This window comes from Oryctolagus cuniculus, chromosome 11 (genome assembly GCF_964237555.1).
Source record: "Oryctolagus cuniculus chromosome 11, mOryCun1.1, whole genome shotgun sequence".
NCBI lineage: Eukaryota > Metazoa > Chordata > Mammalia > Lagomorpha > Leporidae > Oryctolagus > Oryctolagus cuniculus.
In genome coordinates, this window is record NC_091442.1 from 33,608,565 (window position 1) to 33,626,050 (window position 17,486).

Here is a 17,486-nt window from a genome sequence, read left to right on the forward strand (position 1 = left end):
AAATTTCATTGTAGACATAATATTTCTTATTTGTATAATCAACTTCTACCTCGTTGTAAGCCATTGTCCCTGAGAAGGAAGCACTCACTTCAAAAGAATACTTCAAGACACACCATATTTCAGCTTATGTAGTACGGCTACTGATGTAGAAGTCTCCTTGTGAATGTTTTATTGATGGTGCCTCAAAAAGACCAATTCTCTGATGATTGGGCCGGGGGGAGTAACCCCAAGGAGTGGAGACCTAAGTCCTTTGAGCATGCAAGGAGTGCCTTGGCCCACCTTGGTATCCTTTGAAAGCCTTATCTTTGTATACCAAAAAGCTGTTTGAAGGACCAGTGTTTGCTACAGTGGTTAAGATGCTGATTGAGACATCAGAGGGTCTGGGTTTGAGTCCCACTGGCTCCACTCTCAATTCCAGCTTCCTGCTAATTAATGCATACCCTGGGTGGGTGGGTGGGGGCAGCAGATGACTACCCCAAGTATTCGTGTCCCCGTCACCATGTTGGAAACCTGGACAGAGTTCTTGGCTCCTGCCCCAGCTATTGTCACTCACTTGCTCACATTCAAATAAATAATTAAAAAAAAACTATTTTGGGAGGACACTAAGGTATATAAAAATACAGAAGTAGAGTTTCAGGTCAATGTTACTTGAATTTTTTTAAAAGTTAACAAGAAATGTATAATTGGGGTTAAACTTACAGAATAATTGAACATTTTCAGTTGTAGAAATAATTTTAGAAGCGTTGAATTACATAGACTCCATACTGGTCTAAATCAGAAAATATGATTTTTCTTCTTGAAATATCTAGGCCCTTAACAGATTTCATTTTTGAAACTCAAGAAAAAAACAATCATTTGTTCTCACCACATAATACTAGGAAAGAAAAGTCATTTCACGCCTTTGAACAGCACTGTGCCCTTTATCTGTCTCACAATAATGTAAGTTTGTTTGAATGAGGCCACTGAAAATAAGTAGCAGTGGTTTTCTCAAAAGAAAATTCTATCTAGGACATGTCAGGCACTGGAGAGACTATTTTAGCAGCAGAGTCTTTTTTAGTATGATCCTTTTAACGTGGCACTTCTAAAGGTCATTTCTATTTGAACATTAAAGACTTCATTGGACTATAAAATATCATTAAATGGATAATTTTCTCATAAATTATCTTCACCACTAGCTCACAAACCAGATAAGTAGGAAAGTTAAATTCTTCTCCCTGTGACTTGAACAATAAACATTTACATCAGATCATGTGGGAAGACATTATTCAGGTGATATATTGTAACTGTATAAATACATTATATATAATCTGAATAATTATAGAAACTTAAGGAACACTATAGATTCAAGTTAATGGGTTTATTATATCAAGTCATAATTCAGGGTGGCAGGTGAGCAAAGTTGTATGAGAAGAGGCTAATCTGAATCCTAACAAAGTATTTTATTTATTTATTTATTGTTTGTGAGAGAGAGAGAGTGGAGAGAGAGAGAGATGGAAAAATGCACTCCCATCCCCTGGTTCACTATGCAAATTCCTACCAAACCTGAGGCTGAGCCTGGGTTGATGTCAGGAGCTGGGATCACACAGTGCAGGTCTCCCACGTGGAGCCATTGCTGCTACCTCCCTGCATTAGCAGGCCAGAGTTAGGAACTGATCCTCAGCACTTTGATGTGAGATCCAGGCATTTTAACTGGCATCTTAACTCCTAGACTAAATGGCTGCTCTCCTAACAAGACCTTTAGGGCACTTAAAGTTTTCCCTCTAAATAAAAAAGTCATATGGAAAAATTTTAAGCCATGGTAAACAAAAGAAATAAGGAAATAAAAATCCTTCAGTAATCCGGCAGGTACTATTAACTTTTGGTATGTTTTTCTATCATATTTTCTAGGTACATAGCTTATGTTTTAGAAATGCTTTTAAATATTTCAGAACCCAAATGCTTTGAGAGATGCCTAATGAAATATCGGTGACTTTAGTTGTTGTTGTTTTCTAGTTTTAAAACTCACCTGCATAGGGGAAAAAGTATTCAATGCATTAATTAGAAATATCACTTGATAACATTAATGACAAAATGCAATATTTGAACATGATTTGCTTTGGCAAGTAAGACAAGCAGAGAAAAAAATAAATATAATGAATATTTAACTGAGTGTCTCCTCAGTGCCTGGCACTGTATACTGAACCCTTTCGTATATAAGGGTTTCGTCTTAATCCTTAAGACACTCCTATTTTAGGTTGTGCGTTTACTGTCATGGTCAAGATGCTACTTGGGCTGCTTCTATCCCAAGTTAGAGCACCTGGCTTCCTGCCTCCCCTCCTGATTCCATCTTCCAACTAATGTATACCCTAGGAAGCAGCAGTTGACAGACTAAGTACTTGGGTTCTTGCCACTTACATGAGAGATTTGGATTGAGTTCTTGGTTCCTGGCTCTTGGTTTGAGACTGGCCCTGCCTCAGCTGTAAAAAGCGTTTGGGGAGAGAATCAGAAAATAAGAAATCTCTCTTTCTCTCTTTCTTTCTTCCCCTCCCTCTCTCCTCTTTTCTCTCTCTCTCTCTTTAAATAAATAAATTAAAGAAATATTTTAAAATCCATAAGTCCTAATTACTAATATTATTCTCATTTAACGGATGAGGCTCTGAGGGGCTACATTCTTTGCCCAGTGCCAATTAGAAAGTCAGAAAGTTGGGGGAATCCAGCATCACCCTTTGTGTTCTACATCAGACCTCCTTAAATGCAGTGACCCAGGCATCATGATAAAGTGCTCATCCTAATTCAGTGGGTCTGGGGTGGAGACATACTGGGCATCTTTTTTTGTTTTGTTTTGTTTTGGCAGGCAGAGTTAGACAGTGAGAGAGAGCGAGACAGAGATAAAGGTCTTCCTTTTTCCGTTGGTTCACACCCCAAGTGGCCGCTACGGCCAGCACGCTGCGCCAATCCGAAGCCAGGAGCCAGGTGCTTCCTCCTGGTCTCCCATGCGGGTGCAGGGGCCCAAGGACCTGGGCCTTCCTCCACTGCACTCCCGGGCCACAGCAGAGAGCTGGCTGGAAGAGGGGCAACCGGGACAGAATCCGGCACCCCAACCGGGACTAGAACCCAGGGTGCCAGCGCCACAGGCAGAGGACTAGCCTCGTGAGCCGCAGCGCCAGCCTTGGGCATCTTTCATAAGCACCTAGGTGAAGCACACTCTGAGGAACAAGAGTCTACTCCACACCACATTGCACACCTCTGAAACAAAACTGTCATTTTCTAGTAATCTAGAGCAAGGACTGTCTCTCCAGCAATCTTTCAGTCCCCTGTAGCGGGTCACCTGGATGAGTGAACAAAGAATATGAGATGTTTATCTTCAATAGGGATGCTTCAATAGGGATGGTATGGACTTCTATTTCATTAGTTTGTGCATTGGTTGGCCAAAATATGTATCTCAATTTAAAACTTTTAAATTACACAGGCTGTGTTCATCTGCCACACGTCTGTTGCCACACTTGAGAGGGCTGTGGTCTAAGACCTTTTACTCCAACCCTCACTCAGCCCTCAAGATAAAAACGTCTGTTCATAAGAATTCCCAGTGCCACCTGTGGTGCACGGTGCAAGTGAAAGTGTGTGAGTGCTCATCACATAATGTTGATATGAAAAGGGAAAGCTGTTTGGAAATACTGAAACTTCATTGACTCCAGGAGGTCTGCTTTTTTATATTATCAGACACCTAAGTTCCTACATGTGAGATGAAATTTCCCTAAAATAGTCTGCAAGTATTTTCTCATTCACTGTGTGGCACCATGGGTGTCTTCAACGGGAAGATTATTTGAATAATGATGCAAATTTCAGCAACAAAATAACCCAGGAAGCAAAAATTTCAATGTGGTATTCTCACAGGCTATAATGTTTGCTGAAATAATTTCTACAAGACAGCAGTTTGGTACTTCATAGTTTAAGAATTGAGCACTAACTAAAATCAAAGATGAAGATTACTACTCATTTTTGAATTCATTTCCATTAAAATTTTTCCATCTAACAAAGCCTCAAAATATCAACCTGTAGAAACAATAGTTAATCAAAATTCCTGAACTTTAAAACTTCCAATAAAATAGGAAGTTTGCCTTTTAGGAGATGGCCTTTAAATAATGACACTATCCCTTTCATTTTCATATTATACAGCTTTGGAGTTTACAAGGCGTTTTCATTGGGTACCCTGCATAAAACCAAAGCTACTGAGGAATGACTATGTAACATATATGTAAAATAGCCTGATTCTGTCCTTTAAGCCTTTAATATATTCCTGAGTAACCTACTATGGTTAAGAGTTAACTGCAGATTCTCCACTACAGGCAACAGAAAGAGAAGCATGTTCATTGTTTTTATTCATTTGTTTACCCAAAATATTTTTACTATTAGTACAACATTTAGATATATTTTTAGTTTCAGGATTTTGTCATTAATAATATACCTATTGATGACATGAGTAGTAAACTGTGAACTTATTCATTTAATCAATAAATATTTAATATAACTTTAGGTCAATCACTATAAACATTATAGATATATAATGAAAAAATCAGATGCTCTAATAGACTTTACTATCCGGAGAAAAAGACACAACTTTAAAAATTCACACATCTACATATACACTTGTAGCTGTCGCTAATGTTTCAACAACAGGTACTCCATGAATACTGATATCTTCATATGAAAATATGGCCATTCTATATCAAGAATCACTTGGATCCATGTTTCACTTATTACTGGAAGAGGCTTGCTGGGCATTATTTGCAAGAATGCCAAAATCATTTTTTTTATTTTATGTGAATTAAGCTTATAAAACTGAAATCAATATGTGAATTAATCCAGCTCCTTAGAGCTCCCTTTTGTTTCCAACTTACTCTAGTAGACTCTTCAAAAATAGGACTTTAGATGTATTTTATTATGAAAGCTTCAAACATGCAAAAGCATTGAAAGAAGTGTTCCATGAATACCTATGTATCAATCACTTGGATTCCACACTTAAAAAGTTGATGCATTCACTTCATCCCAATCAGATCTATATCCATTTATTAATCCATCTTCTTTTTGGTACATTTCAAGTGAATTGTAAATATGAATATGCTCTTATTAAACACTTGAGAATGTATGAATCAGAACATGGTTCTTAGGAATGACTCAATTTCTTAGAAAGGTAAGGTGAACATATTATCTAATGTCATTCAGCTAACACGAGTGTAAGGCACACAGGAAAAGCTGACTAACAAAATCATACACTGTCCACATTTGTTCTAAGAGGACTGAATTCTTCCCTGATGGAAATATGAATTTTGCCCATAACATTCTGGAAAAATTGATGACCTCATTTATTATCATCTGGTATCTGAATAAATATGCTGCCATCCTATCACAAAAGGTACTTGTTTTTTAGATGACCCTGGCAAGCACAGCATGATTCCACACCTGTGATAGCTTGCTCATACACCTGGCATTTGAAGCACCCTCGTGTCTACCATTTCATCCACTCTACTCAATTCTCCAAATCCCGATTCTCTACTGTTTTATCATCAGATTCATATTTCTAAGAAAATTATTTATTTGAAATGGTAGGATAGAGAGTGAGAGAGCTCTTATCACTGGTTCATTCCCCAAATGCCCACAATGGGCAGGAATGGATGAGGCTAAACCAGGAGCCAGGAACTCAATTCAGGTTTCCCATGTGGTTCAAAGGAACCCAATCCCAAGAACCATCACTGCTGCCTCCCAGATTCTACATTAGCAGAAAACGAGTTAGGAACCAGAGCGAGAAATTAAGCCTAGAAACTCTAATGTGGGACACAGGCATCTTAATTGATTACCTTTTAGGTGCTCAACCAGTAAGCCAAACGCCAGCCCCAGATCCAAATTGTTGATGCCCAGAATGGAAATGTTTTCAACCAGCCTAGCAAATGGATCCTCTTCATTTTGAAAAACTTAGATCTGTGACCTTCTTAGTTATCACTTTACTGATCTGTCTGCATTGTGTTTTCAAAGCACTTATGTTCATTTTGGAACTAGGAACTTGTAAATTATTTTTATGAAATCTTTTTTCCCAGAAGCCTTATATTTAAGGTATGCATCTCATAAATACAACTTCCGGAACATAGTGAGAAGAACACATAAGAAGAATCACTGTACCTGCCCTCCCACCTGCACTCCCACCCTTCTTCCTCCTCCCTCTCCTATTCTGATTCTTATTTTTTACTAAGAACTATTTTTAATTAACTTTATACACATAAGATTAACTCTATACTAAGTAAAGAGTTCAATAAATAGTATGGAAAAAAATGTTCCCCAACAGTTGAGGCAAGGGTTGTTCAAAGTCACCGCATTTCAAAGTGTTAATTTCACTTCTATAGATTACCTTTTAGGTGCTTTGTTAGTTACCACAGATCAGGGAGAACATATGGTATTTGTCATTTTGCAACTGTCTTATTTCACTAAATTTAATGTTTTCCAGTTGTGTCCATTTTGTTACAAATGCCAGGATTTCATTTATTTTTACCATTGTGTAATATTCCATGATGTAAAATCCCATAATTTCTTTATCCAGTTTTCAATTGACAGACATATGGGTTGATTCCATATCTTAGCTATTGTGAATTGAGCTGCAATAAACATGGGGGTACAGATAATACTTTCATATACTGATTTCATTTCCTTTGGGTAAATTCCCAGGAGTGGGATCACTGGATTATACGGTAGGTCTATATTCATATTTCTGAGATATCTCCATACTGTATTCTCAGTGACTGCGAAAATATACATTCCTACCAACAGTGGATTAGGGTACCTTTTCCCCCACATCCTTGCCAGCATTTGTTGTTTGTGGATTTCTATATGACAGCCATTCTAACTGGATTGAGGCGAAACCTCATTGTGATTTTGATTCACATTTCACTGACAGTAGTGATCCTGAGCATTTTATCATGTGTCTGCTGGAGATTTGAATTTCCTCTCATGAAAAATGCCTGTTCAAGTCATTTACCCATTTCTTCATTGGGCTGCTTGTTTTGTTGTTGTTGAGTTTCTTGAGCTCTTTATACATTCTGGTTATTAATCTGTTATCAGTTGCATAGTTTGCAAATATTTTCTCTGATTCTATCGGTTGCCTTTCACTTTGCTGAGTGTTTTGTTTGCAGTGCAGAAACTTCTAAATTTGATGTAATCTCATTTGTTAATTTTGGTTTTGATTGCCTGTGCTTCCTGGGTCTTTTCTAAGAAGTCTTGCCTGTGCCAATGTCTTTCAGGGTTTCCCCAATAATATTCTCTAAGAATTTGATGGTGTCACATCATAGATTTAGGTATTTGATCCATTTTGAGTGGATTTTCATGTATGGTGTGAGGTATGGGGTCTTGCTTCATATTTCTGCATGTAGAGATCGAGTATTCCCAGTACCATCTATTAAAGAGACTGTCCTTGCTCCAGTGTTTGATTTTAGCTCTTTTGTCAAAGATAAGTTGGTTGTAGATGCATGGGTTGATTTCTGAAGTTGTGATTCTGTTCCATTTGTTTATCAATCTGTTTTTGTACCAGTACCAGGCTATTTTGATTATAACTGCCCTGTAGTATGTCTTGAAATCTGGCATTGTGATGTCTCTGGCTTTGTTTTTGTTGTATAAGATTGCTTTAGTTCTTCAGGGTCTCTTGTGTTTACATATGTATTTCAGCATCATTTTTTCTAGAGCTGAGAAGAATGTCTTTGGTATTTTGATCAATATTGCATTGAATCTGTAAATTGCTTTTGGTAGTATGAACATTTTGATGATATTGATTCTTCCAATCCATGAACATGGAAGATTTTTCCATTTTGTGTGACTTCTATTTCTTTCTTTAATGTTTTGTAATTCTCCTTGTAGAGATCTTTGATGTCTTTGGTTAGGTTTATTCCAAGGTATTTGATTTTTTTAATAGCTATTATTAATGGGATTGATCTTAGAAGTTTTTTCTCAGCCATGGTATTCTTTGTATATAAAAAGGCTATTGATTTTTGTGTGTGTTGATTTTATATCCTGCCACTTTGCCAAACTTTTCTGTGAGTTCCAATAGGCTCTTAGTGGTGTCTTTTGGATCTCCTGTTTATAGAGTCATGTCATCTGAAAATAGGGATAGTTTGACTTCTTCCTTCCCAATTTGTATCCTTTAGATTTCTTTTTCTTGCCTAATGGCTCTGGCTAAAAGTTCCATGACATTATTAAACAACAATGGTGAGAATGGATATCCTTGTCTGGTTCTGGATCTCGGGGGGGTATGCTTTCCCATTAAAAAGGATCTTGACCATGGGTTTGTCATAAACCACCTTGATTGTGTTGAGGAATGTTCCTTCTAGACCCAATTTGCTTATGTTTTTTTTTTTTTTCATGAAAACATGTTGTATTTTATCAGATGCTTTCTCTGCATCTATTGAAATAATCATCTGAGTTTCTTCTTTAGTTCCTTAATATGATTAATCACATTTATTGACTTCTGAATGATGAATTATCCCTGCATACCAGGGATAAATCCCACTTGGTCTGAGTGAATGATGTTTCTGATGTGTTGTTGGATTTGATTAGCTAGTATTTTGTTGAAGATTTTTGCATTTATGTTCATCAGGGAAACTAGTCTGTAGTTCTGTTTCTTTTAGCTGTGAAGCCATCCAGTCCTAGGCTTTTCTTTGTTGGGTGGGTCTTTATTAGTAATTCAATTTCCGTTTGGGTTATTGGTCTGTTTCAGTTTTCTGTGTCTTCATTGCTCAGTTTCGATAGGTTGTATGTGTCCATGAATCTATCCATTTCTTCTAGGTTTCCCTATTTGTTGGCATACAGATCTTTGTAGTAATTTCTGAAGATTCTTCTTATTTCTGTGAAGTCTGTTGTTACATTTACTTTTTCATCTCTAATTTTATTGATTTGGGTCTTCTCTGTCTTTTCCCTTTTTGATTAGTTGTGCTAATGGTTTGTCAGTTTTATTTATTTTTCAAAAAAATTCTTCATTTTAGTGATTTTTTTTTGGTTTCAATTTTGTTTATTTCTTCTCTAATTTTAATTATATCTTTCCTCCTACTTATTTTGGGTTTCATTTGCTGTTGTTTTTCCTGATCCTTGATGTGCATTGATAGCTCATTTATTTGGTGTCTGTCCAATTTATTGATATAGGCACAAGGTTCAATAAACTTTCCTCTTAATACTGCTTTTGCTGTATCCCAAACATTTTCATATCTTGTATTGTCATCTTCATTTGTTTCCAAAATTTTTTTTATTTCTCTTTTGATTTCTTCTATGACCCACTGTTCATTCAGGAGCATGTTATTCAGTCTCCAAGTGTTTGCGTATGTTCTAGAGAATTTTAAGTTGTTAATATCTATTGTCATCCCATTATAGTCAAAGAAGATGCATGGTATGATTTCAATTTTTTTTTAATTTGCCAAGATTTGCTTTATGGCCTAGCATGTAGTCTATCCTAGAGAAAGTTCCATGCACTGGTCAAAAGAATGTGTTTTCTTGCAACTGTATGATGAAAAGTTTTGTAGATATCAGTTAAGTCCATTTGGTTTGTAATGTTGATTAACTTTTGTTTCCTTGCTGATTTTCTATTTGTTTGATCTGTGCATTGCTGAAAGTGGGGTATTGAATCCCCACATTACTATTGTATTGAGGTCTATATCTCCCTTCATATCTTTTAACATTTCTTTTAAATAGCCAAGTGCCTTGTAATTAGGTGCATATACATTTATTAGAGTCATATCTTCCTGGTGAATTGATCCCTTAATCATTACACAGTGTTCTTCTTTGTCTCTTTTAACAGTTTTTGTGTTCAAGTCTATTTTGTCTGATATTAGGATGGCTATACCAACTCTTTAGGTTTCTGTTAGCATCCTTTCATTTTCGGTGTGTATCTTTGTTGGTGTGATGTGTTTCTTGTAGGCAGAAAATAGATGGGTTTTGTTTTTGAAGCCATTCAGCCAATCTGTATCTTATAACTGGAGAGTTGAGGCCACTTAAATTCAAGGAAACTATTGATAAGTAATGATTTTGCCCTGCCATTTTTCCATAAATATTCCTATTTTTTACTTTGGATTTCCTTTGTACTTTTACTGGGAGATTTTCTGTCTTCACCTTCTTTCATAGTGATGACCATGTTTCTGTGTTTCTATGTGGAGCACATCCTTAAGCATGTTTTGTAAAGCTGGATGGGTGGTGACAAATACTTTCAATTTCTGTTCGTCATGGAAGGTCTTTATTTCACCTTCATTCATAAATGAGAACTTTGCAGGCTATAGTATTCTGGGTTTTTCTCTTAAACTTGGACTATATCTTGCTATTCTCTCCTAGCCTGTGGGTTTCTGATGAAAACTCAGCTGTGAGTCTGATGGATGATCCTCTGAAAGTATTCTGGTGTTTCTCTGGTACACATTTTAGAATCTTTTCTTTTACTGTGGACAGTTTGACTACAATGTGTCATAGTAAAGATCTTTTCTAGTCATGTCTATTAGGAATTCTATGTGCTTCCTGTACTTGGACATCCCTTTCATTCTCCAAATTGAGGAAGTTTTCTATAATTATTTCAATAAAAAGACCTAATTCATTTTCTCTTTCTATGCTTCAAGAACTCCTAAGACCCTTATGTTGGGTCATTTGATAGTGTCCCATAAATCCTGAACACTGTTTTTCAGTTTTCTAACTTTTTCTTTTTTTGGTCTGACTGTAAAATTTCCAGAATTTGTCTTCTAATCTGGATATTATTTCTTCTGACTCACCTAGTCTGTTGGTAAGGCTTTCTACTGCATTTTAAATTTAATCTATTGAATCCTTCATTTCTAATATTTCATTTTGATTTTTCTTTAAAATTCAATTTCATAGGAAATATTTTCATTAATGTCATATAATTCATGGATTTGCTTCTGATTACTTCTAAGTAATCCTACAATCAATTTTTTGAATTCTGTTTCTGACATTTCTTTAATCTCTTCATCTTCACATTCTAGTATAGAAGTGTTTTTGTTTTCCTTTGAAGGCATCATGTTGTTTTCCTTATTCTTGTTTCTTGAATTGGTACATTTATTTTTGGGCATTTGTGGAGATACTTGTTGATTTATTTCTTTTTCCCTGTAATGGCTTTTATCTTTGGACTATGCTTCTGTTTCTTATGGGAGTGTCTGATGTTTCAACAAATACCCAGGGGCATGTGCTGGGTGTGGCCAGGGAGCTTTGTTCAGTGCTCCAGGGTGAGGGGAGTGTCCAAGGTGACACCCAAATTGGGTTTGTTAAATCTCTCTCTTTTTTTTTTTAATCAGAGGGGAGGTTTGATCAGCTCTGTTGGAATAGTCTCATGCTCACCTCCTCTCCTCCAAGGAGCCCAATGCCTGAACATTAGGTGGAGTGGGTATAAGATTCATCCCTGCTGCCACAAGGACCCATGCAGTCCTCAGTTTGAGCCTGGATCCTGCAGTAGTGACACTCACCAGGGAATCAAGGATCCCGAGCGTGTGGAGCTGCCCACAGTGACTACCCAAAGACCAATCTACATCCTGTGCCCTTGCACACCACCACAGTATTTTCACAGTCCATCCCAACCCACAAGGCTCCCACAGTCATGAGCACCTAGCTTCCTATCAATTTTCCTAGCCAGTCTCAAGCATCTCCTCTCAACTGGTTGTTAGGCACATGGACGTGAGTGGCACAGCTGTTATGCATGTCCAAAAGGTTGCCTGCTCACTCTTGGTTAGTTTCATAACGCTGGTGCCAGGTGGCCAGAGAGAGAAAGCGCATCCCCTTTTTCCCTCTAGGTTGGCAGGTACACTGTTCCCCACAGGGCTCCAAACCAGACTCACACAACCAGGCTCTTCCCACAGCTTTATTGACAGTGTCTCAGCTGCTGCAGTCTGGTCTTACATCACTCTTCAAAGTTAGTGTTAAGGCTCTTGGCTGCTGGTGTCCTGAGTTGTGCACGTTGTGCACACCCTCCACATGGATCCATAGTGTCCCTCTAATTTGTGTGGAGTTTCTTCTGCAGTTTTCTCCCTAACTTTTCCCTGAGATCACACTCTATCCACTTTTTTTTTTTTTTAGCTATGTAACTGTAAACTAGAGCAATAAGCTCCTTCCCTATTCCACCATCTTGGAATAAAAAAATTTAATTTTTGAAGTCAATTTTGCCATGCTTTGAAACGGGAAATGTTGCGATGATTTAATTTGGCCACTAGAGGGCAGAAGCTTACTTCTATGGTTCATTCAGCACATTTTATTTTTCTCTACCCAGCTAAGCAAATTGTAATTAGTACATCTGAAATATACTACCTTCTAAATCTTGTTTTCTTGAAATTTTCTTAATTGTATCCTAAACATGAATTAAATAAACTAATGTTTCTGCTTTTTTATTGTAATTTCAGAACCATGAGAAAGGTTTCATGGTTGTTATTCAAACTCACAAAAACATATTTGGGGGAAAGCCTGGGGAGAAATAAAGTCATGTGTGTTGACCTATGATTCTCATGAGTGGAATGGAAATTTGGTTCTTGCATTTCAGTTCATATCCAGATATCCAGATAGTGGAAATTATTCAATCTTTTAATCCTGTTATCAAAGTTAAATTGTAGTATTACACTAACTGTAGGAACCTTTCCTTTTTTCCATTATTTTCAGCTCTTGTGTTTAACTGTTTTATTTAACTTTTCTGTATGAATGCCTTCTCATTCACATAGAGCAATACATTCATATAGGGCAACAGTGAGTAGTCAGGGAACTTTCTTAAAAGATGTGGAAACCACTCACTCCCGACTCATATGGGTGTGTAGGCCCAGTGTTGCCAGGTACAATTTTTCAAGGGAGGAAGAAACCCATTTTAAAATGAAAAATTCCTTTAATTTAAAGATTTGGCAGCATTGAGTGAACCAAAGACAAAATGTCTACACACCCCATTGGGACTAAAAGTCTCCAGTTTGCAATGTTTTGCTGAATGACATAGGCATATGGTTCAAAGACCGACATAAATAAATAAATAATACAATTATAATGTAACTTACCCATAAGAAATAGTCATTTTTCAGGGAAGAGTTGTACCATAACCTGTAACATCAACTGCCTCAGATCCTTGCTTAGGCTCCTGTCCCTACCTGGTACCAGGGTTCATCTCTTATGCCTCTCTACCAACAATACTGAACAGGCCATGGTATACAAGCAGGCTTTGTTTCTTGAATTACAATAACTTCTGCCTTGACTTGAAGCAGTTTTAGAATTCTTGTGTTAAAGATATCTTTGGTAGAGAAATTAAAGGCCACTTGTGACAATTTTCATCACTACTTTTCACTGAGCTTTTATAAAAAATGTCATCAAATGGCAATGTGCTATTATAGGACAGCATGTCACAATGTCGGGCTCCAAGTGACTTCCGGAAAGCATACTTCATAATGTATTTTTATTGGACTACAGAAGAGAGCATTGGGACAACCTCACTGTCACTAAAACTAGCCCTAGACTCAGAAGACAATTTTTTTTAAAAAAAAGTGTGTTTTTTGTTAATTTTTAAAAGCTTATTGATTTTTATTTATTTGAAAGGCATAGAGAGAGAGGAAGAGAGAGAGAGAAATCCTCCATCCACTGGTTTGTTCCTCAAATACATGCAGCAGCTGGGGTTGAGCCAGGCTGAAGCCAGGAGTTAGGAACTCCATCCAGTTACCCGATGTGGGTGGCAGGGACCAAGGTTAAGCCATCATCTGCTGTTTCACAGGGTGTGCATCAGCAGGAAGCTGTATCAGAAGCATAGGCAGGACTGGATCCTAGGCATTGATGTGGAAATGGGCATCTCAAGCCGTGGCTTAACCCACTGTGCCACATCTGCCCTTCAGAAGACAATTGTAATGAAGAGCTGTGGAATATTTAGAGTACTGCAAAACTCCATTGAAATAGTATGTCCTCCTGAGACAGGTATTTTATAAGGATCAGCTTTTATTTGGAAAGCATTTATTAAAGATTGATTCTGTATGGGGTACAGTGAAGTAGCTACTAGGAAGGATGGAGTGGAGATACCATAAGTTGCAATGCATTTATTATTAGTGTGAATAATTGGTAGTATCTCACCAGCTTAACTGTTTCATTCATTTTGTTTAATGTGTATTTACTATGTATCAGGGACTATTCTAACTACTTTATAAGTATCTAGTTATTCAGTCCTCTTAACAACCACACAAGATAGAAAATTTAGATATATATCCTCATCTATACAGGTAAGGAAACTGAAGTACATACATTTAACTGACTTGCCTAGTATCATATTGCTAGCAAATGGCAGGGTCAGAATTTGAATGCAGGCAAGTTTGGCTCCAAAATGTATACTCTTTCTTGTTTTTCTAAGAGGGCCAGCGCAATGGCTCAATAGGCTAATCCTCTGCCTGCGGCACTGGCACACCAGTTTCCAGTCCCAGTCGGATTCTGTCCCGGTTGTTCCTCTTCCAGTCCAGCTCTCTGCTGTGGCCCGGGAGTGCAGTGGAGGATGGCCCAAGTCCTTGGGCCCTGCACCCGCATGGCAGATCAGGAGGAAGCACCTGGTTCCTGGCTTCAGATCAGTGCGGTGCGCTGGCCACGGCGGCCATTGGAGGGTGAACCAATGGCAAAAGGAAGACCTTTTTCTCTGTCTCTCTCACTGTCTAACTCTGCCTGTCAAAAAAAAAAAAAAAAAAAAAGATTTATTTAGAAGGTAGAGTGACGGCATGAGAGAGACAGAGATCTTCCCTCTTCCATCTGCTATTTCATTTCCCCAAATGACTACAACATCCAGGTCTGGGCCAGGATGAAGGCCAGAGCCAGGAACTCCATCCTGGTCTCCCATATAGGTGGCAGGGACCCAAGTCTTGGGTTATCTTCCACTGCCTTTCCAGGTACATTAATGCAGAGAGTTGAAAACCTATGCTCTTTTGCACCACATCAGTTTGTTATTATCGTAAAACAAATAATTTCCAAATGACATCAGCTAGTTAGTACTTTTATGAGTCATTTGACCAGCTGTGCAGTTCTGCTCATCTGGACCAAGCGTAGCTTATGCATACATGGTCATCTGGGGACTGACTGGGCCAGGACGTCCTTGGCCAGGATGGCACTTTTCTCTTCCACATGGTCTCACATCTCCTGTTGCTACAGCAGGGGTGTGAAAATGAGGTGCGAGGGGGTGGAATTCACAAGCTTTTTTTTTTTTAAATCCTCTGCATCTAGATTGCTGGTCTCATTTGGCAAAGAAAATCACACAGTTAGGTCTGGAATACATGTGGGAGGATACTGCCAAAGGGCATAGTCATAGGTTGGTGAAAAAATTGGGACTTTAAGTGACCACAGTCATGGTTCTACACCATGCTGTTTTTACCCTGCTTTTCATACAGTTTCAAATTTGATATTTCAGACTCTAGGGGCCAGAATTGTTGTGAAAATGCTATAATGCTATAAAATATAGCCTTGTTGGTTTAGGGAAGCAATCAAAGAACAGTAAGAAATGTTGGAAATGACAGGATACTTACGATTTTAGGCTGATCCTGGGGAAGCACCTTCAGAGGCACCAAGTGAAGCCAAGACCACTCCAGCAGAAAATGGAGTGAATCACACTTCATCCCTGGCCCCCAAACCACCCTCCCAGGCTCTGCATAGCCAACCAGCTCCAGGTAAGAGTTGCACAACCTGAGTAAGGGTCTACGGTTGTTACAGGCCACTGAAGGAGGTTGTCTGAGTCAATGTTTGAAGCTGCAAGTGAGAAGAGATGCATGGACGTGGGATGCGCTTCTCAAGTGTGTGACAGATGAATGAATGAGTGCCCCCCCAAAAAAAGACTCCTAAGTGCTCCTGTGACTTTGTGGGTAACTTATGAAGCCACACCAACAGCAGATCCCCAAGGCTACCTGGGTCTTTGTTTGCTAATGGATTAGGATCCCTCCGCTGGCATGATTGTAAAGAGGGCTCCATGCAAATTATGAACAAATCCGGGACACACATTCTCAGTTCTCTTCATTAGCACCTCTGCCAAGAGCACTGTGCCTCTTTCTGTGACTTCCTTTCCATGATCTGGAGTGACGAACCTGTGCTGGCTTTGTCCTCAGACCATCACATGGCTTCCATTGCTCTCCCTGTCTCCCCCCGCCAATGGCTTATGAGGGCACATTTTATTATTGCTCCCACTCTATGGATGGATAAGCTGCCATTTTCAACTGATAAAGTCCTTCATAAAGGCCATTTAGCTGGGGAAGAATGGATTCAGGACAGGCACAGTTCCTTCTGATATTAAAATTCTTGCGTTTAGCTGCACTTGTGTCTCATTTCCAGACATCTCTGTGCAGCTAAGCTTGACATTTAACCTCATGCTGCTTTATGTTATCATCTCTCCTGTGCAGGTCTCATTTCTCACAGTAGCTACAAGGCTTCCTAGGACAGGCTTCTGTTGGATAATTCATTTGCCCATCACTCAGGGTTGAGAGGTAGAATGTCCTTGATAACTTTGTGTTAAATTGCTTAATAAAGTAAATAAAAGGGATAAAAGTTATTTCCTTCCATGAAGGCATGGCTTCATGTCCTATAGCAATAGGGGTCTAAGAATATTTCCAATGAAGGGTCCAAGAATATTTCCAATGAAGGAGAGTGAGAGTTTAAAAAGAATAAATCATATTTAAATGGAATCAGACATTCATGTACTGATAACTCTGCTTTCCTGTTTTTATTTTTTATTTATTTGAGAGGAAGAGAGAGAGAGCAGTCCCATTTGCTGGGTCACTCAACAAATATCCACAAAGGCCCCAGCCCAGGCTGAGTGTCTATGCTAGTAGCTGAGAACTCAATCCAGGCATTTCACATAGGTGTAGGAACAAATTACTTGAGCCATCACCACTGCCTCCCAGGGTCTGCATCAGCAGGAAGCTAGAGTCAGGGACCAGAGCCAGGTATAAACCCAGGTACTTTGATATGGGATGTGGCCATCCTAACCAGCATCTTAACCACTAGGCCATACATCCAGTCCAAGCGCTATGCTTTTAAGAGTGTTGAAGTCAATGATAGTAAGAAGATGACTTAATCATGTTATTTTCAAATAAAGAATTCAAATACCAATATAAGCATCTGAGTACTTTCAAAATATAAATAAATCATTTATATATGCAAATAAACATAGTCTTGTGCTACTGAGAGTTAAAAAGAATTTAACGTTTTATTTAGCTTGTGATATTTGACATTTATTTTTGCTTTATATTTTAGAATAATTTGACTTACAGGAAAAATTTTTAAAGGGCCAAGAACATATTGCAAAAAATGATCTCCACTTCCCCAAAAACTAACATTGGACAGGACTCTGGTATAATTATCAAAATGAGAAAATTAACATTGACACGGCACTATGAACTGAACTACAGACCAGGTTTCAGCTTCATGCGCTTTATTCTTCTAATGTCATGTTTTGTTTCAGATTCCAGCTCCGGGATCCTATGTTATAGATGATTGCCATGTCTCCTTAGCGCACTTTCATC

At 38.2% G+C, this 17,486-nt stretch overlaps 1 protein-coding gene across 4 annotated transcripts in view; it reads left to right on the top strand.

The window, feature by feature from the left end:
- PLCB1 (phospholipase C beta 1) overlaps positions 1-17,486 on the top strand; it is a 788,982-nt gene that overhangs the window by 619,931 nt on the left and 151,565 nt on the right. For all 4 annotated transcript variants that reach the window (XM_051846235.2, XM_008256382.4, XM_051846234.2 and 1 more), the window contains exon 24: positions 15,509-15,641. In XM_051846235.2, the coding sequence (XP_051702195.1) occupies positions 15,509-15,641 (133 nt within the window). The remainder of the gene's footprint in view (positions 1-15,508; positions 15,642-17,486) is intronic.